Raw genomic sequence first — 22,350 nt, 5'->3', positions numbered from 1 at the left:
TTATGAAAACGGCATTAGGCTGCGTTATTTAGCGCATTCTTCAGTTCGCACATCGCAGCACAATGGAATGAACGGAGGAAAGAAAAGTGTACCTAGAAGCTCTTTGTCGTTATTCAGACGCATCAGTGTATTTATTGTTAGTTTTAAACATATTGCGGATGTAATAGATGAACACAACCATGCACAGGAGTGACAGCGCTCGTGCTAATCAGACTGTATGGCAGGGAAACACATCAAGTTATTCCTACTAAATAATGAAAGATTATTTTAATTATTTGTTTTTATTAAATCTAAAAAAATACAAATACAGTGAGGCAGTTCAAAACCATAGAGCAAGAGATTATAAAAAACAGACCAAATAAAATACATGAGAAACTAACAAACAATCCTAAAGGACAAAATAATACAAAGTGAAAATAAATACAACAATTAAACAACAGGGTCTTCTTATAGATCAGATTTTTCAAGTAATTTAAATAATCTTCCAATTTTCTATTTATTACCTAAAGATTTATAGTAAATCCTGAATTATTTTTGAAAATTACAAAACAAATATTTTGTTTAAGGCTTACACTTGTGAATATGGAATTTCCCAAGAGTGGAAATATGATTTAACAAAAATTGTATGTTTAACTCTTTCATTATAATTCCCCCAAATCTATAATTTATGAAATTGACCTCAGATTAAACATATTTTCAGCCACTCAAACAAATCAGATCAAATGGCTCTGTTTAGCCGATCAAAAATGTTCTGTTGTTTTTCGATTTCTGAATCACAAATCGTACAACTATAATGATCAATATAACATCTATATCAAAGAAGCTCTAAGGAAGGATAAATATGATTAAAAACGTTTTAAAGTGGGCCTACTTCTTTAATTGTCTTTGGAAGTTAGAGGAAAGGAAAGAGGGTTCTTAATTTATTAAAAGACACATTATTTCGATAATACAAAGTTGTAAATTTATGATGGGTTAGTAAAGTTTGGATTAATTTGTTTGGAAAGCTATTCCTAATAATATTTGTAAGGATGGTTTAAACAGCTATGGATACATTGGGCAACATATTTTTAACCACCATAATAAAAGCCTTTGGAATACTGTTCAACATATCTTATAGTAACTTGTATGTCATGTGTTAGCTGAATCATGTTGTACACCGGGGGTTTTCAAACTGTGGGTCGCACAGTGACATGAGGTGGGTCGTGGAAAGTCAATTGGCTTTTGATTGACAAACAAAAGAACAGTTTAGTCCAGTTAATGACTGGCAATTGCAATAGCGTTGATATTTTACCATTAGATAGTTTGGTATTGCAGTTTAAATTTCAGTCATTATATTTTTACGGAAAAATAAAAAACTTCTACATGTAGAAGATGAATTTGTAGTTTCTCCCAATATTTCAATTTAAACATATTTAGGTGGGTCTCAAGATAGATTATACCTGTCTAGGTGGGTCCTGGAATGAAAAAGTTTGGTAATCGCTGTTGTACACGCATTGTACTGTGGCCGAAGCTAGAAATTCAGATTCCAATTGGATTTAAAATATGCATTAAAATTAAAATATCACACAGATGTAGTATTATAGACGAAAGACAAGGATACACAAAAGACAATATTTTTGGAGAATGTAGAAGTTTTAAATGAGTGAATATACATTTGGCCGATTGGTGGCGGTAATGCGCCTTCACGCGCTTCAGCAACAAAATAAACAATAGAAAAACAGCGAATCCACCTGCTTGAGTTGATATGATGTTAGGTGACAGTCAACTTTTATATACAGTAAGATTTCTTGTAAACTTGTGGAGCGTGTGTCATTTTAAGCCCTTTTTATTAGCTTGATTATAGATTTTTAAGTTGATCATGCAGCTTTGTTTAGTTTGTAGCGAACATATGTTCCTAAAGACAAATGTCCTGCCTGCAGAATCAGATATTTAGTTGCTTTGTTGAATAAATGTTTGCTTGTGCTGATATTTAGACACGAGCAGCTTAAGATCATGTTTGCAAGTCTTGTAAATTTTCTTTCTTCATTGAATTGCTTTAACACAAAGCTGATGGTAAGTTTTATTTTAACAGTTTAATGACAGGTTACTGTCTGATTTGTTCCGTAGTTTTTTTTCTGATAACCCATAGTAATGGCTGATTATAATGAAGATTTATTTCTCTTCATAGATTCATCGCATCCAAATAAAGAAACACCTCCAGCCTCCAACACCCCAACACCTGTGTGCAGTGTTGAGTCACTACTGTAGTGTGTAATAGATCCTGTATTATATCACCTTCATGGACTAATAACATTATGTAAATATACTGAGGATTATTCAGTCCTTTGATTGTCATTAACATAAATGTGTTTGGATTTCAGCTGAAAAGCCGTGGACTGTTAATGATCTACTTGACAAGGACAGCCAGAATGACAGTGTAGCCTTAGAGAAACTAGGTTAAGTTAAAGGTGTAATGAACTGGACTTGTTTATTGTTTTATCCTGTTGCATGAGGTCTACTTTTGACGTTTGCATGTTTTTTGCATTCAAAAACATCAGAATCAATAATTAATAGGCCCTTTTTTACCCAGGTTTTGATGCCAGCTCTACAAACGCTCGGTTTTAATTGGCGTGCAGCATTGAAGACACTTGGAAGTAAACGCCCACCACTTTATTTGGATAGCAGTTTGCGTAGTTGGAGCCTTCTGTGAATTTGGTTAGAGACATAATGTTAGGTTACACATTTAGCACCATTCACAGTTTTCGCACGACATTAGTATTAGTGATTTATAAATGACCTCCCCACATCAGTATTTCATGTCATGCATTCGCATGGGATGATTTTACAACAAGCAGTGCCCTTCTATATCCATCATTCGAAATGTATACAATTCAATTTTCATCGTTTAGTTTGTCAAGAAAATAGAAGCACGTTTTTTTTAAGTGCACTTGCGTTGCACCTGCGTGCACTTGAACCCTGAATCCCTGGGCGGGATGACGTAGTAGGACACTTATAAATTAATGAAACATCGTAAAATAAAACAACATATATAGGATAACAAAAGCCGTCCTTAAATGCAATGTATGTTATTTACAGCAAGAATTTGACATTAATTCCATCTGAACGTATTTATTAGTATATGCCATTAATCCACTACCTGTGTGGCATCATCAACTTGATTGCTGAACCAACTTGGTTCAAACAATTGATCTCCTACAGAGTTACTACGTTTTCGGGAAACAGTCGTAATTACATCGTCAATTTCCCCAACGATGTATCGTACTATGGTGGATAGCCAGCAAGTTAGGTCGTTGTTCGAGAAACGCACCCCTGGACGTCATGCTGCCCATGAAGTACTACTCCACAGTTGCAGCATCATCTCAGAAATGCCACCACATGGTAGAGAAGATAGAAAGACGAGTGATGGACTCCAACCCTCTCATGGGGGCCTGAGAGAGAAAGATATGATTTTATCTGGGTTTCTTTCTGAGGCTATTTGATATCTTCACAATGATGCTTTTCTAAACGTCCATGTTTATCTGTTTCTCTTGATTACGCAACAACAACAGCAATCGCTTCGGCAAATACATTCAGCTTCAGCTCAACAGGTCAGCTGTGCGGTCTCTTCAGCTCTTGAACCTGAAGCAGCATGTGACTGTGAGCATGTGAGCTGTTGGTTTGTTCAGACGTATCTATTGGGGAAAACCAGAGTGGCTTTCCAAGCACACAGTGAGAGAAATTTTCATATGTTCTACCAGGTAAAATAAGGGTTCTGCATTCACAAATACCAATTCTACCAGAAAGACTCGGAGGCCAAAGTTGAGTATACAACATTTATTTGACAGCTGATAGACAGAATATATATGGATATAATAAGATGGTAACAGTTCTTTGGAGTAGGCCCTGTCCGTGGCTCGCATCCAGAGGGCCAAGAAGTCCTCCACTTCCCGCCTTGAGATGGTAAGGCGGGGGCGTAGCCAACCCCCTTGGGGTTATATTGACAGGGACCTCCTGGTGGTGGTGGGGAGGATGGGGGGCGAATCACGTTGCTCCGACTGCGGACATAGGAAGGGGTAAGTGGCGATCTTTTATGTTTCATGTTGGAAGGTGACTGGTTGGGTGTTGATTGGCAATGAGTGATACAGGATTGAGACAACATTTTGATTTGACAACAATGTGATAATAGTATTCTGTGAATTATCCAGTCGACAAATAAATGTATACATACAATTTCTCATTAAAGCCATAAAAGTTCTTACTCTTGACAAACAGATTACTTCCACTGCACCACCTAGGTTTTTCCAAAATAATTCTCATACAATCATTGTAGGCAGTTTGAAGCTTACATGAGCTCACCTTTTTAAACTTAACCTATAACGGAGCATAAAAAGCAGTACAAAATGTGCTAAAAAGGTATATCTTAACCTGATCTGAACACATATAAATGTTCTTAGTAACATATTGGCTTTGGCATAAAGCATACAGCACTGCCTATACATAAACTCATCATCAGCCATTTCATCATTATGTGTCCCAAATATTTTATTTTAGTGCGTACATTTAGTACTTGCCCTGCCAGATAAAAATCTGGATAAATTAAGATCCATATCTCCTTTCGCTCTACATATCAAGACACTATTTTGTATTATATAATTATTGTTCTCTTTTCCAAATAATTTGATTTATGAAGAATTTTCCTTATCCTTAATAACAAGCTGTTTTAATAAATAATGCTCAGGTCAAATGACTATATTAAAAGTTTCAGCAGTGTACACAAAAATACTTAAGGAATATAGATAGACAGAAGAATAATCAGTAAATTGTATTAAAAATATGTTAGAATAATGTGCATACTAATATTACTGTTAAATGCAAGTAGAGCACACAGGTGTTGAAAAGTTCAGCCAGATTTAAACAGACTTCCAAGTGAATGTGTCGTGAGACTGTGTTTTATATACATGAAATTCTCTTCACGAGTGTACAGTCCGTCTGAAAAGCAAACGTACTTATATGATATGTTAAATGTGTGGATACTAGTCATTTAGCAGACGCTTTTATCCAAAGCGACTTACAAAGAGAAATTATATCTGCATTGTGTGTGCAAACATAGCTTTTGCTTTTATGGATGCAGAATATTTATGTCATTCAACAGCTCTAGAGTTCATCCATCATTTCTTTTCTAAAGTCTGCACTGTTTGAGAAAATAAACTTTGTTGACCACTGACATCATCTGAGGGGCGGGGCTTGTCGTTATGAAGGCTCCCAAAGAGGAGTCGATGCCTGCTTAATGATATCGATTACAACCTTGGGAATCGACTCTCAATTCTCAACGGCTTGGAATAGGGGAACCGACTCTTTTTGGAATCGATTCCCAGCCCTAAGTAGGTTTCGTTCCTTTCAGAAGGCACAACAGGCAAACGGACTACAAACCGGCAAGCGAGCACCACCTAGAGGTTTGACACGAAATTACTTTACTCTAGATTCTGAAGTCATTACAGTACAAAAATCTGTCAATACAGAGACGAAAGGGGTTTGTTGTCCCAGTACATACTTTTAAGCATGTTTTCAATGTTACTGCATTTTTGTGACAACATGCATCAAAATCAAGGCATTTAGGCCTATTTTAAATTTCAATAAAACACATGTGGCAACTTGTATGACACATGAAAAGTGTTTCTGGTCTGAGAATACAGTTGGATCTTGATTTATTTTTGAGGGACAGAATTCCCAGGCAAATCAGACACTAATAATAAACATGAAAATGCTATTGTACTTGGTTCTGAATTCAGTGTAACGTTAGACAATTTATTTTAGGTTATTCTATGTGTTTTTACAGAACATTCAACGAAAAACGTTTGGACAGATGCAATAAAAGATTAACGAAGAAGGTTATTAAAAGCAAAACTCTGTGTTTCGTCAGCTCGCTTTAACACTTTGAAAGCAATATAAATGGGCAGAAACAATGTTCTAAGTGCATGAACATCAGCAGGAAGAGAGTAAAAATCAAATGACTTTTGAGCAGCATGAGACTTGCAGAAAAGTATTTTGATACAAGAACATAAAAAAAAGATGTATAGTTCAAGTTGATTGTGACACTTTTTGACATTGAAATCATATACCTGTAGTTCCATTGTCTTAAATTGAGCTGGAGATCAACAAACCCTCAGTTTATTGCAACCAATATAAAAACCTTGGACATATACATGAAACACTTACAGGAAACAATATTATATCCTGCTAGTGCAGTTGAAGGTCCTTGAGCTCAGAAGGGAAACAAACACCTACTTCAACGATCAAAGCTACATTAATAATGTTTTATATGAAACAGCTTGTCGTTTTAAAGAGCACCATATTCAACTCCACCTGTGTAAACATTCTCATTTAATAGACCTATCACCCGTCCACGTGACCCATGTGGGGAACTTCCTCTTCTTTAAGTCAGCGAGTGTGTGTTTTCATTGTATATTTATTCTCATTATCTGAAATAATAAATCAACTTTAATCTACTGACACTATCACAAAGATAGCAATTCCTTTGAAATTCATGTTTGGCTGTTTGTTTTAAGTGCTTAATTGTTTTAAAAGTAAAATGGGGGAAGTGTGTTGGCATTCAGAATAGTCACACATTGAACTCTGTGTAAGTTTTAAATAGTTTAAATATAATTTTGTATTTGTTTGCATATAGCATTATTATATGAAAGAATCCATGTACAATATAAAATCTGATGCATTCCATGTACTGTGTTGTTGTGAATTGAGCTTTTGAATTTTAAGTCAATATACACCACAACATCCACCTCCACAATGCTATGCAGACGGCCAGTACATTCAATGTAATCCTTGTAGACAAGTACAGTACATATATGCATGCACATAAATACAGGACGTCCCTAAAAATAATCATATCATATACTGCTTATGTGAAAATGGCTTTTAAAGGTTTGTTTTTATAATGCTAAGTGATGCCTCATTTTAGAATACATGTCTTGACTGTTTTCAATACTGTACTTTTAAAATACACAGGCTGGGAAAAGTTTAACATAAGATATTTTTTACTCTGGACCTAAACAAGGTCAAATGATCAGCCAATGAGGATTATTACAAGATGTTTCTTATGTCATACACATTGCTTCAATGTACGGTCCTCATATTCTGAAATGAAAACCTCCCAGAACACATTGCAAAACAAAAACTGGTTGTGCAAATGCTAGGAAACATCTCACTTGCCTTCCACGTCTTGAACGGCACACACAGCAACTGTTAAAGAACCTCAGGGTTAATCCATCCACAATTGTGGGTTTAACTTGAACTGAATACTGTTTTGTATTCCTGTTTTTTATGCAGTAACCCCTCCATATCCAATATTTATCCACAATTCTGAATATAATCAGTGTATTATTAATTTTGTCACGTTATAGGTGCCAAAAAGAGCCACAAGGGGTCAGCAGCTAAAACAGAGGTTTTATGTCAAAAAAGTAAATTAAATTCTTGTGAAAATCAAGGACAGCCTCAAATGATCTAACCCTTGTTGACTAAAATCAGGTAGATGGAATATTAAGGTACATACACTGTATATTGTTTTCATTCTCTATACAGATTAGATTATATTAACAAAAATAATATTAAGAAAGATCTCCAGGTGGCTTCTGATAATATTTTGGCTTCCTTGAATGTGTAAGAATTTAAATGTATTCTCTCTGTGAGTTTTGTAGAATCTTTGTTATTTACTGTCTGTATAACTAGGGAAAGAGCAAGCGAGAGTGAAGATACGATTTGTAAAGAGATTTCCCTGGAAAGAGAATGATTTTCTTGTAAACCACTACAGTCTTACCCGCACGCACCCTCATGCTTGTTATCCACCAATGTACAAACAATAATACGTATTTCAGGATCAGAATTTTTTTTCTTTACCTCAGTACCTGTGCATCTGAAACTCTACATACTTTTTGTTGTTCAAGAAAAATGTGTGCGGAGATTGCTGATGGAATGGTAAACGGTATAAATAGTGAAGTGTCTTTGAACAGCCTAATCTTATATTTGTGTAAGCTACATGAAACATATCAAGGCCAGCAACCATAAATCCATAAGGTTTAGGTACAGTGGACTAGCATAGCGCCTGCCCTAATCTCAGGAATTGTTTGTTTCACTGTCGGTCAACAAGCGTATTCTTTTATTGTTGAATTCTGTGAATCCAGCATCAGATACGCATCTGATATGCTACCTGCCGTTTGACCCTCATCTCGAGTGCTTGAAAAATACAGCTTACTGGAAGCTAGGCCTTTTCTGTGAAGGGAAAGTAAGAAAACCAGTTTTTTTTTGCTATGTAGAAGCTCAAATACTTCCTCCTTTGGACATGAGGGCCCAAAGAAACCCTCCAGTGGCCCTCATATATTGGGTTTCCACAAGCTGCTCCCTGGAATAGCAAGCGCTTTGACGTCAAACTGATACTAAGCTGTAAAATTGTTGGTGCTTCCACAAAAAAAATCCTGAGCTTCATGACCACGATGGAAAAAGTTAACCCAAGTGTCACAGAATGTTTGGTAAACAGACCTCTTTTTCCTGAGTCTTGCCTTAAATAGCATGTCCCATGTTTCTGCACTCTGATGAACCTTTTCTTTCACTTCATTTTGTGTCCCTTCAAATGTTCTTTTACAACAGTACAGCACATCCAAAAATGTATTTCTAGAAACGTTGGTGTCACCAGAGAATCACAAATGGATGAAAATTAGAAGTGTATTTTTAGCTGATAATCTACTATTATGTATTTCTGTGGTAGCAGATATGACATCCTGAGAATTAACTGATCAGATTTGGCTTTATTGTGACTCAACAGTCAATGAAAGACAAATTTCAGTTCACTTAAAGGGATACTTCACCCAAAAATGAAAATTCTGTCATTATTTACTCACCTTCAAGTTGTTCCAAATGTGTATACATTTCTTTGTTCTGATGAACACAGAGAAAGATATTTGGAATAATGTTTATAACCAAGCAGACCTCAACACCCATCGACTATAGTAGGAAATAACAATGGTAGGCAAAAGTGCCCAAGAACTGTTTGCTGTCTTACATTCTTCATTCTTTTGTGTTCAACAAAAAAAATAAAAAAAAAAAGAGTAATTTTTCCTACTATGGTAGACAATGGGTGTGGAGATATATTTGGTTATAAGCATTGTTCCAAATATCTTTCTCTGTTTGATCAGAATAAAGAAATTTAGTCGTCATTACGATACCTTTCAGCATAAAGATTACTTAATAAAACCTTACTGTGCAGTAAACACTTCATCGGTTTGTGCATCCGAGGAGGGAATGTTTTGATCTACTATAGCATTAATGTTTGCTTGTAATTTGTGTTAAGTTTTACATTAATGACATTTCTAGAAACGCAATAAAAGAATGCAAATAATTTTGAAGGCACTCTTTCAAGGAAATCTTATTCAATGTTATTTGTGTGAAATCACTGTCTTTTTTGTCCTACAAAGTCCAACAAACTAACTTGATGACGTGCTTTAGGTTAAGTATTGCGCTCTATCGCTTCCTATCTTATCCTAGACCATCTAATCTTATTCTATCTGATCTACAGTACCTGATCGTATAGCCTGCAGTAACACAAGGAATATATAAAAAAAGGGTTGAACAATAAGAAATAAGACAAAGATTATTCTCATTTATTTTAATCTCTTTTTCTGGGACAAGTAAGAAATGTGCAACACAACCTTAACATACGTTTAATACTAAAATTGAGAATAAATTAAGGAAAACAGTGATTCCACCAGTGAAATCATGGATGTTCTACAGTGTGCATGTTCATCATTGACTTAGCAATGATACAAACATAAGTAATAAAGACAAAAGTCTGCTTCATAGCGTAACTATAAAACAGAATTGGGGACAAATTATGCACATAATAATGGTCACTTCAAGTGCCGTAAATCTTATTCTCTTACGCAGTCAGTTCAAACCAAGGTGAGAAAAAATACACTGACACAATGGGGAAGCAAAAGCAAAATGTCTGAGTGACATACATTAACCACATCCCGTTCCTGACCAGCAAGTACAAACAACAGGAGGAACCACATTGTTTGACATCAGTGATTGTGTAATTGACGCTTATTGTTGGCCACGTTCTACGAATATAAAAGGTTAGCTTCTAGGAAATGAGATATGAAACAATGACACACGTATAAAGAAATTATTTGCTCATTCGATTTATAAGGATTTAAGGGTTTGAGTTTTATGACTGATTAATTCCAAGCGTCTTTTGTTTCTTTGACGCTACAAATGACAATACGAAACACAAAGAGGTAAATGTTAAATATTTAACCAACAATTAGTTATAAATCTTTTCAATATTGTTTTTATGTGTTGGGATATTTGTCTCCCATATTAAAGTGGTATAAAGGAATGTTCCAAGTTCAACAGAAGCTTGATCAACAGCCTTTATGCCATGACATATAAAATAAATTGGCCTTCAACTTGTTAATCGACTTTTAGTAAGGCACAAACAATGAAATGCAACTTCTGTCGGACACATTTTTGGAGGAATTTTTCATGTTAGTACCAGGATTAACATTCTTGAAGGGTCTTGGCACATTTGTATTTATTATAAAAGCCTTACTGCTTTATATATACATATTTTTTATGGTTATTAACATCGCTACCACAAATTCTGTTAAGAGAGCTTAAATTGAACTAAACTTGGAACACAGCAACACGACTCTTTGGGTCCTATTTTTGAATTAAACGTTTATAACTAAAACTATAACACTAGTTGTACCAGACGAACACTTTAAAAAGTATTTTTGCAAAGTATAAATGTTCTGTATTGTTTGAATAAAGTATGCTGGTACAAGTATTATTATTTTTATCCAAAATGTAGGAAGACTGCATTCCCAACACACATCTGGGATGTCCGTGCCTTTCAACATGATAGCATTCCTCTTATGTAACATGTTTAAACTGTAGTCACAAAACGCACAAGTACAAAAAGTATACAAAGTCACTTTGTAGTAGAAAACCCCTTTACGAAAAGGTTCAGTATTTCTCCTTCACAGAAACCCACTCCAGGATTCCAGCTTATGGGACTCCTCGTACACTTGAATGGGCACTTTCGGTATGGCTGTCCACTTTTGGCCATCTCCGACTTGAATGGATTCCTGCAAATTCCAACTTGATTCCAGAGGATGTTCATTCCGCTTTTGGGCTCTGTAAAGTCCCAAGACACAGTGTTCCTCCGGGATTCTCAGTCAGCGGGAGAATATTTCTCCATTTGAACAAATATGGCCAACAGAAGTTAATTGTAGTGAGGTGCTACGTCTCAGAAGGAGAATGCGTCACAATCTCTACACAGTCTTTCTCTAAGAGTTTCTCGCTATCCTCCTTGACTCTTTCTTCGAGCTCAAACTGAAACTTGTCTCCACCACCAGTTCCTGTCTCGTAAAAGGGTGGGGAGGGACTTTGTGGTATCATGCTGTGGTACCAGTTTCTGTTCTCCTCTAAAGTGTCCAAGATATCCTGTGCATCTGGATGTACCAGGTCTGACCACGTTTCCCACAGCGGGTGCACGATGTAGTCAATGAAACCAACCTATAAGTCAACCAAACACTGTAAGACGACTTGACTTGATGAGAAAAGTGATGGATTTTTAGACTCTTACCTGAGACTTCTCCACTGAAGCAGTGTGTTTGTCACACATGGGGCTGATCTCCATTCCTCGCTCTCTTTCTCGGTCACCCTGGTGGAAGAACTCTTCCATAATGCGGTCTGTCCACTGCCGGTACAGATCTATGGATTTGGTGGGGTTGCTGAGATCGGCACAGTGAACCATATTGCGTAAGACCTGTGGACATTGCGAGACCGGATATTGCAGGTTATTGAGGGACAAGGGGCTAGTACTGAAACCACAAATGAGTTAAGTATTTACCTGTATCCTGTCTGTAGAGTCATCAAGCAACAAAACTCCTGAGCTGGTCACCTTTTTTGTCTCGACCATAGTCTTTAGATCAGCAAGTAAGCTCATGTGCTTGGACATGTCTGTTGCTAGTACCTATTAACACCGATAACCAAGTTTAGTGTAAAGTGTAGAAGTAAAGAGCAAACTGATCATTAAGCCAGCAAAATTTCCACCCACCATATCGATGACCATTTTTCTAAGGGACTGACGCTGCTTCTTGGTGAGGTTCTGAAAGATGTCGCAGTTTTCCCCCTGCAAGAGCTTAAAACCAACAGCAAGGTGATGATTCTCCAGAACAGACTCATCGTTGTACATGAGGGCCAGCTCAGAGTCTGCGGAAGAGAGAAATATGTTTATAAGAACCATGAAACCGTCATAAGGTGGACGCTTTGTTCTTCCATCTGGTTCGAGTTTCAATAACTGCAGCACTCTGGATTCATAAAAGCACACGGCCTCCACTTTTGTAAAAGGAGAACAAGCCCACACTTACTGGTATTAATTAGGAACTGATTGGAGACCCCTGGGTGGTCCACGTCATGGATGGCCGCCGCAAAGATAGCTGCCAGAATCTCTAGGTCTGTAAAGACCTCCTGTGAATAATAAAGGTGAAGCGCAGTGTTAAGGTGATTAAAGACAAGGTGCGAATACAACTCAACTTTCTGTTTTCATGTTTTATATTGTGCTTGGAGAAAATTCGAAAACTAGCTACAGACGAAACACTGCACATTGTTTGGGGAGGGAAACAAATCCATGCCATTCCGTTTATGCGTGTTCAGAAACAGCTGATTGACTGTAAATATGCAATGATACAGACTTTATATGCCAGAAAAGCATTGAGTGGAAGGCCTATGACTTTATGGAAAAATAAAAGAGAGAACAAAGTTTTCCTACTTTATGACAGTACTAGGGAAGAATGCTGTGTTTTATGATATAATCAGTGTTGCCTCAAGAGGCTAGAATAAGAGGAGAGACATCTGAAGGTAATGCTTTCGGCACCTCTAGTATTTAAATGTCTAACTGCCCTAGGAATGCATAAAACACACGCAAGTACAAAAGAGGCCATGTGCTCAGAATGCATCAGCTAAGCCTTCACATCTGCATTTGAATGCTTTTGTAAACAATGTTTCTAATGGAAGGTTGTCTTACATCCAGTGCAGGTGTGGATAGCAGGATGTGTGTGGACTGGGCCACATCGGCCGCATGGAGACTGTTGTGATAGGCCACGTCTGCATGGTAGTGGTCTTCGAGGGTCATCATGTATGTCACGAAGGTGTCCACAGGGATCTTGAATGTCTTCATTAAATCTCTCTCCTATAAAAAAGCACATATTCAATAAACATTTCCTTTCTAAAAAAAATCTTTGTTTGTTTGTGAGTCTTGACTTTTTGCTTTATGCACCAACCTGAAAGATGGCATACATGATGCAGGTCAGTGGGCGGTGGTGAGAATGATCTGCAACTTTGAAGATGTTTAACCCCCACTTGTTGATGTCCTCTAGGTCCTACAAATGCAAGACGGGATACAAATCCAATATCAAACTGTGCAACTTTTTCCGAATTTCACAAGCGATTCTGTGCACTTTTATGTACCTTTGAGAGCAAGTCCTCGAGATCTGTTTTTACTCCAAAGCGGCCAATAGCGCAGCTACTGGAGAGATCGGAGCCGTGCGTGACCTTCCTCACCCCACTGATCTGAGTCATGAGCTGCTGCTGCCTCCTCTTCCTGTCCCGCGATTTCTGAGTGGGCGACGGGATCTCCAGTTCATTCTGTTTATCTGGAGGGGTAAAAGTTTCGGTCTGTTACTCAAACGTTTGTTAACATTAGCACCTGCACACTCAACTCACTACTATGACTGCAACTTTGTCAGACTGTGAGATCCCAAGTCATAATAAACAAAATTTGATATTAGTAAAAGCCACCCACAAAAACATTTTTACAGGTGATGGCTCAGTATTTTCTGTAAAAACATTTTTGACTTTTATGTTGGTCCAGGCAGCTTTATGTTGGTTATTGCTGGTTTGGTAGATTTTTACAGAAAAAACAAGGTCTTTGGTGAAACAGTTGATCAAGTGTTGAGTGATGGTAAAGTGTGTTGATGGGATCACAAGCACATCAGAATCCCATCTTGCAGACCAGCATGCAAAAACCCAATACAGACTGGTGACCAATCATTGCTAAAATGATCCGTATAAAACATTATTTGAAGAGCATATTTAGACCACAATGTAAAGTCAGCGACTTCAATACGAACTCAAAGATTGCTTATCAGAATCTTTAAAAACACAATGCAATTAATGCAAATGCAAAATTATCCTTATTAAAATGGCAGGTTACTTTGTCAGACAAGTTTCATTTAGCAACCATTTGGAGCATCACCAGACCAGTAAGGAATCTGAGTATATCAAATCATTCACAAAAAGGTCACCACATGGAGAATATAGTTTGTCCGTAATGCCAATGTTGTTTACAATAGACATGCTGAAAAAGGTTTTTTTCCCACGACACTTATAATCGAACTCATAACAGCCTGATATCCTGTGTGTAAACATCCACAAAACCTACTTCAACTTCTGAAAACCTACTAAAGCCCATTTTATCCCGCAGTTTATTTGTTCCATTCCCTTAATTTCTTCCTCCAGTACCATTCCCTCTGAATCACATCAATCACTTCTTCTCTTTCAAAACACTAATTATCTGAATGGTGAGATTGGTCATATCAAGCCAGCCGTGTTAGTTATCTGCACGTGCTCCTCCCGAACTTTGTTAATAAAACATCATCAAGAGAAGATATTTCGACATTTTGTTAAGAAATGGTCCAGGACTATATCTATAAAATCCAATTACACTTCAAATATTTCAAACAGATCTTTTCTGTTATTTTAGTCAGTTTTATCACGTTGATGTATGTCCAAGGGTTCGTTTTTTGAATAAGTTTGGTTTTAGTAAGTTATAAGATGTTATTAAAAAGAGGTGCGGTAACATTATTTCTTCATTTACTTTTGAGTCATCAGGGAATATGGGCAGGACCTTGATACCGCGCTCCACTTGGTGCTCACTACTGGGCAGACTCTCCTTCCACTGCCCAGTCTCCAAACTTAAGTTTTTGAGTAACATGTCAGTGCCCTTCGTTTGGACATTTTACACTCAATTCATTACAATGGAAGGAAAGCAGTGTCACGCAGTCCATCTTTTTTTACATTCTTTCTATGGTATGAAAACAAATCCACAGAGACATTTCTCAAAATACATTCTTTTATGTTTCACAAAAGAAACAATCAAGTACAAGTTCAGGATGTATAAATGATGAAAGATCTTTATTTTTAGGCAAACTTTCCCTTTAAGAGTCTAAAAATCTCCCTGCTGATGACTATGAGTTAAGTGTGGACGCCATGGGGTTCTGAACTTTGGGGTTAGAAGAGTACAGTGACCCTGTGGCATCTGACACAGATTACAGCCCCCCTTTTCTCTCTTTCTCTCAGACACACTCTCACTGCAGCGCAGACACAGATCAGATCTGACTGGATTGAAAAATAGTAGTGCAGGCAAAGCAAAAGACGTTCAGATATGATTAAGTCTAGATATCTTAAATCCCATTCACTATCTGAATGACTATCAGAGTTTTTCGCCCAAGCTGTTTTGCTCCACGATTCATCCCTTTTTTGTGAAACACAGCATTATCATCGTCCCATTCTATTCACAATGCTGTATAATACGGAAGCTGTCTGGCTTAATCAAATGTGCGGACGATATATTAAAAACCACAAAGGAAATATACAGTTCCTTCAAGTAAACTAGTGTGCATCGATTAAAGAAAAATTATGTTTGGACTCACCTAAGAAAGTGTTGGAGATGAACTCAGACACCTGGTTTCCAGAGCGACTCATCTCAGACAGGTGTGTCAGCTCTCGGTTCAACATCCTCTTGAACTAAAACACAAAACAACATGTCTCAGTAAATGCAAATCAGTATTTCTGAAGTTATCTGGTGCTGAAATTCTCATTCATATCCTCTGTTAAATACCCTCACAGACATAAAACACTAGAAAATGTACCAAAATGTACAAAGAATAAGTTTCTCACACAAACCTTAATGTAACCCCAGGACACTGAAAGCAGGTAGTTGACCTCAGGCATGTTGAACTTCAAGCTAATAGACTAAACCTCACTTTTCTTTTCTCTTTTGGATTATTTTACAATAAAATCCTTCTCCCCACCATCTCTCCTGATCTCATCTCTCAGTAATCTGTTTGACATCCCAGCCAGCTTTGGAAAAAGCACGGATAGAAAAGAGATCCAGACAGAATTCTATGAGATCTGCTGTGCTCCAGAGTCCAGCCTGTCTCCTGTCTTTCTTTCTCCGCCTGGGTAACTTGTTTCTGTCTCTAGTTTACGCTCTCGCTCTCTCTCTCTCTTTCTGTCTGCCCCACTCTCTCTCCTCCCTTTATACACATCCCTGCCGCTGCTAGCCAGAGAAGGACACATGCTTAGGCACACACGCACGCAGATACGCCCTAATCTGCATACTGATGGTGGTCATGCTTAAAAGACTGTAAAAGATGCTAATCAAATTATTGTTGTGCTTTTTAAGATGCACTGTATCATGGTGGATAGCATCGTACAATGCAAAACAAAGAAATAAATCAAACAAAGCATAACTTCATTGTAGTACATTGCAGTAAGTAAGTCATGGCAACATATGTTTCTTACATTCCTTTACATACATAACTTATTAAACCAAGTTTGTACAGACAATCTTAGGTACAAATTGGAAACCAAGAACTGTGTATAAAGTGTAAAAAGGAACCAAAGTTATGATTTCTGGTCTTTGGTGATGTTTGTTTGTTTTCTCATCATTAGATTAGAGAACATTCTCTGCCTCTAAAGATGCCAAAATTGTGCCAGGATCAAATGCCATGGAAACAGAGCCGCAGAAGTTTTTCGATGCCAGACAAGAGTAACATGAAGTTCACAGACGAACATGCGAACTAAGATCATTTTAAATCCTAAATATATGTTTTTAATAGCCGTACTCCAAAATTAAACGTAAAATCTCATTCTCTTTGCAAAATAAGGATATTTAGATTCACATATATTTATTTAGCAGACGCTTTTTTGTATAAGCTTACAATAAGCCATAATTACAGGTAGGACTAAATCTGAATCTAGTATAATTTTTAGAAGTTTACTGTTTTAAAATGTAAACTTAATAGTTTAAATGATTAGTTTACTCAAACTATGTTTGTATAAATCTGCAGTGGTAAAATGAAACAAGAAAGTCAAACTTTGCAACGTTTGCGATTTCTTTTGAAATTTCCAGAAAAGATAAAAAAAGACTTATAGTTAAAGATTAAAAAAGTGCTTAAAAGTGCCAGCTAAACCTTGATCGAAACACACCAAGGCTCGTTTCGTAAAAGACATCCTCATATATTAGTTTCATTAGTATGAAACCCCAGAACCAAAGCTGAACCTGACCTAAAAAACAAACAAGCTCACCTCATTCCAGCCTTTTAATGCACCAAACTTTCTCCTTTTCTCAGAGTAGCACAGTCCCATTGTTGCCGTGATGCTGTTTCGTTCACTATGGATGAGCATGTGCCAAGCAGCGCCTGAGTGCTCACTGCGACGGGTGTCAGGAAATGATTTAGACAAAATGAAGACTGATTCACTTCACGGTAGACGTACCCCCCCACCCCACAGACCCTCCCCTCTCCTGCTGTCTGTAGCCTCAGGTAGAGATGCCTCCAACCCACGCTGCTCATGTTCTGACTGCACACTCTGGGTGGATCTGATTAAATCACCAGTTGAAAAACTTCAAAGGCTTAACAGGAAAACTGTTTTTATGTTTATGCGTCGTGACTAAAAGACTGGATTTTACCATTTGTGTTGTCTTTACAATTTAAAATATTTATTTGATAATTAAAATGTGAAAAAGGTATATTTATATTATTTTTGCAATGCACGAATAATTTTATTTTAATATTTGGAAAAAACGGTTTATTTTAAATAAAGCCTATAACATTTATTTACATTTAATATTTAATGTATGTTTTGTATGTTATGACAAACCAACTGCAGTTTGATTGATATTAATTGGAATACACATTTAAAAAACATGGTTTTGGAAATATTTTAATACGTGGTTATCTCATTTTGGAACCAAACTCAATATATACATATATACATATATATATGAAGAGTTTATATGAAGAGTTTATATTTTTACTGTGTATATATATATATATATATATATATATGTATGTGACATTATATTTTATCTAATGCATTGCACATATTAAATTAAAAACTTGTTTATGTCTGTAAATTCTTTTAAGTGTAAAGCACATTTCACAATGAGTACGAAATTTCCGCACGTTAAAAAATAAATACGACCACATGTCCGTCATAAAAAAATTCGGACTGGGTTAGATTTTCTGTGTTTTTCGCATCCGTAGCAAGTATTTTAAGAGGCCTTTTTTAAAGCGGGTTTAATACACGGACATCAGCTTCACTCTAGCATGCGGTTCATGTCCGGCATCTTTTAGCGCTGGGACGGCTCCATATATCAGTTTCAACGGTCTCCAAATCCAGCGTTATATCCACAGTTTATATAACATTCATCACCCAAATGCAGTCAAACAAACACCTGAACTTCGCGAACGTATGCTCTCTCTCTCCTGCTTACAAGAGAAAGTGACGTCTGCGCATGCTCTTCACTACCATGTGGCCGTGCCGCCTGCTTTTCCGGGAGAATTGTCCAATAACGGACTAAGAAAAGTTGTTACAAAACAGTTATGTTCGGAAAAAACTTTCCGAAACCTGTACGATCGCTGGGGGAGTGCATCGAGCACAGAAATACTAAGTTACACTATAAATTGTTGCATAAATAAGTCTACAGTCAGGTAATGTGTGTCCGTCCTGTATTGACTTCATGCTCTTTATCTCGATCTGATTACTTATTAGGGTAAACAAAGCAATAAGGTCAATGATGAGGTCAGTGCCAATAACACAAACCTGCATGTAAAATAAGTGTATAATTATTGATGGGTGACGTGTTAAAATGTTCAGTAACTAATTCGACGATTTCCTTTTCACGCAAAATCTATAAACACACACAGAATAATTTACTGTATGTGCTAAAGTTACGATACATTTTTATTAACTCTCAACTTTCAAACCCTCAGTAATGTATATTATTGTTAATTTGTAATGAATTTTCATTTTGGGTCATTATCCGGAAGCAACATTAACTATATGCTCATTGTGCTTTTGCGATTGACACTATCAGTGTTCCGTGACAGTATCTCAAGATCGTACGTCACTGATGACACTGCCAGCACAAACCTCAACAACCACAAACTGTAAACATGCCATATTCATCAGCACTTAAACCAGCATACAAAACAGCGCTGACCCTGACTAACAAATAACACGCCTATACTTGTAAATGATGTCAATAAAATTACTAACGCACAAATCATACCGGCTTATTATCTGTGTGTACAGGCACGCGCACACACCAAAAAACAGACAATAACAAAATTTACTTCAGCAATATTTGTGGAACACCACAAGAGGGTATCTAAACCTCCACACTGCATCTCATCTTCTTACATTTCATCTTACATTTATTACCAAATGCCAAGTTGAAGAACTACTACACAGAAAAAGCAAACGCACTATAAATCACAAAACTCAATCATCTGATCCCTATTAAAGAACCAAACTGCACTGCTACTGTTCGGTGCAAAAACGCAGAAAAGCAAATGTGAAGTTTGTCTTTAAGCTCTTTGGCAAGAGCAGAAATTTTGGAACCCTCAGGTAAAGAGGGAGTGGACATGCTGCTGTCTCACCTTGGTAGAGGCCATGTCGCTGACGGAGCGATACGTCTGTATGGTCTCCAGCTGGTCCAGGCACCAGTCAAGCTCCTCCATGGTCTCCACGGCCAGCTTCTGGTAGGATTCATCTGGGAACAGACACATGGACATGCATTCAGGATCCAGCCTCTGCTGCATGGCCAGAAAAGGTGGTCTGAAGGGTGCAGTGCAGACAGGGGAACAGTGATATTTCATGGTGGGCTGACTGCTGCTGATGATTCTGCAGTGATAAATGCTCCACTGGATTAACAATTCACTGCACGCTCCATAGTCCTTTCCATTGAGTCACTGTCTCTGTATCCAACTCACCTACTGTGTAGTTTGTCTGGCAGTGTGTCTTTGTGTTCAATCTCTCTCTCGCTCCCTCTCTCCCTCCCTCTCTCTCTCTCTCTCTCTCTCTCTCTCTCTCTCACCTACTGTAGCATTGCCTTGTGCTGATGTGTCAATGAGCCTCAGACCCAGGGGATCTTAGTGGGAGGGACTCTGCAACTCATTCCTTCTATCTCACTTCTGTTTCTCTTTTGCACATACGCAAAGTCTTGTCACATAACATTATAATGAGAGTTGAACTATTCGTTGAACCTTCTCACGAAATGAGGGAAAATGCAGTTGATTGAAACCAAACTGAACAGAGAATGGTCATGATTCATGCTCGATTTTTTTGTTATTCAGTTATCTTGATCCCACGAAAACACGACCTCCTCCGCTTAACTGTGAAATCTTGAGCAAAACAAAGAAACTGTATTTTGCAAAGTGAAAATTGAGGTTATTTAGTCGCCCTTAGCACATTTTCCTTTCGAATTCTCATTGCACTTACATGACCGAACATTTCATCTTCCAGTTTTTTATAATCGTGATTCTTCCCCAAAAATCTCATTACAGTAATATAGTGATTTTAATGCATTGTAGAAACAAAAATGGAGAATGGAAATAGATCAATTAAATGGGAGAAAAAGTGTTTTTTTAAGAATTTGGCAAAAATGATTTGTCATTTATTTTAATGTTTTGGGTGTGAATTACAAACTGTTTTGATGTCCATCCTAATACTGTAACTCATTTTTCTAAACTGTCAACGTTGAAAAGAAATCAGTGACCATTAGTACAGGGATCTAGAGAATAAGCTTACACAGTGAAAAGATAAGGACAATGAATCAAACACACACAAAAATGGAGGTGATCTGTCAGTTTCAATGATTAAAGTAAATGTTTAACTCTGATCCCTCAGTAGACACAAGGTGTTATCTGCATTATGCACCAGCGAAAGAACCCCTTCCATTAAAATTTTGATCCCCACGAAAGAGCTAATGAGGTGAAGGAATGAAATCAAAGCCGAGGCTGTGTTTGCAGGAGCAACACGAGAGGCAAACTTTACTCCCCTTGTTGGCCTGCATCCAGCCAAAGCTCAACAGGAGCCAAGCAAAGTAAACCACTTCCCCTGGGGGTGAGACACCGCTAAATCATGGAGCAGATTTCTGTGCGACACTCAGGCTGGAATCTCCCCTCGGGCTACAGCTACGGCCGGTTTGAGTCATTTACATACACAAGATCATTGACAGGGTGACCTTGAGAACCACTGACAAGTTTATCTGTTCACGACTTAAAGATTTTGAATACACAGATAGAGTACAAACTCCCTAAGTGTTTTACATCTGAAACATGCAAATGCAGACATAAATACAAATATACTGAACTTGCAAGCATGCATTGCACATACTGTAGTAAACAACGCTTTCTTGGATTATAAAACATTTTAGAACTCTATATTGATAAAAGTTTATGAATAGACACAACAGCCCGAGAAGCAGAAGCTCGCTGATATGGTATGGGTGGGACATCTTCACACACACGCTCTAAGCGGGGAACCAATCACGACAGAGCTGGTCAGCTTTTCTAATCAGAGCGTTTTGGAAGGAGGGTCTTTATATAGACCAGAAAAAATCCAGTCGTTTTGTTAGAAGAGAGACAGCGGTGAACAATAGACTTGAAATATTTAAATTAGAAACATGAACATATATTGTTAAACACCCAAAAAACATAATCAAAGCCTCAAAAACAGCAAAAGAATGGATCCTTTAATGCTTATATGTTCCAACCAAATTGCCTACTGTATGTGAAATTAATAAAGATAACGAGTTGCATGCAAATGTCTGTACCATTAAACTTGTTGTGCACTATTATCAACTAGCATCCTTGCACTAACCGTGTCAGAAAACTAGGTTTTGGATCTTAAGACTAAACTAACAGTACAAGAGGAAGCTGTTGACGCACATAAGCCGTTTTTCACAACACTGAGAATGCAACTTGTACTAAAATTATAGTGGTGTTACCAAGTCTACACAATTTTTTGTAGTGTGACGGCTGTTTTAAAAACCGTGAAGCTCTCCAGTAACAAACTTCTTTATTCAACAGTTAGTGTTGAAATGTGTCAAAATGTCCTGCAGTGGGGTTGAAAAAAGAAATACTGCAGTATGGTAGTCCTATGATTGGTCATGTGGCAGAAATACCACATACATCAACTAACATCAGGCAAGCGCTTCAATAAATC

General features: G+C 37.3%; 1 protein-coding gene across 3 annotated transcripts in view; it reads right to left on the bottom strand.

Annotated features, from left to right (window-relative positions):
* Positions 1–9,623: 9,623 nt before the first annotated feature.
* The window catches only part of pde4bb (phosphodiesterase 4B, cAMP-specific b), a 38,680-nt gene continuing 25,953 nt past the window's right edge, over positions 9,624–22,350 (bottom strand). For all 3 annotated transcript variants that reach the window (XM_056742826.1, XM_056742827.1, XM_056742828.1), the window contains 10 exons: positions 19,782–19,894; positions 15,765–15,858; positions 13,522–13,706; positions 13,335–13,433; positions 13,079–13,243; positions 12,423–12,522; positions 12,110–12,264; positions 11,903–12,025; positions 11,636–11,818; positions 9,624–11,565 (listed from right to left, as the gene is read on the bottom strand). In XM_056742826.1, the coding sequence (XP_056598804.1) occupies positions 11,290–11,565; positions 11,636–11,818; positions 11,903–12,025; positions 12,110–12,264; positions 12,423–12,522; positions 13,079–13,243; positions 13,335–13,433; positions 13,522–13,706; positions 15,765–15,858; positions 19,782–19,894 (1,493 nt within the window). In that variant the 3' untranslated portion in view covers positions 9,624–11,289. The remainder of the gene's footprint in view (positions 11,566–11,635; positions 11,819–11,902; positions 12,026–12,109; positions 12,265–12,422; positions 12,523–13,078; positions 13,244–13,334; positions 13,434–13,521; positions 13,707–15,764; positions 15,859–19,781; positions 19,895–22,350) is intronic.

Source organism: Triplophysa dalaica, chromosome 3 (assembly GCF_015846415.1).
Source record: "Triplophysa dalaica isolate WHDGS20190420 chromosome 3, ASM1584641v1, whole genome shotgun sequence".
NCBI classification, from domain to species: domain Eukaryota; kingdom Metazoa; phylum Chordata; class Actinopteri; order Cypriniformes; family Nemacheilidae; genus Triplophysa; species Triplophysa dalaica.
The sequence above is the reverse complement of the archived record's forward strand: the minus strand, read 5'-3'. Positions and strand labels throughout refer to the sequence as shown.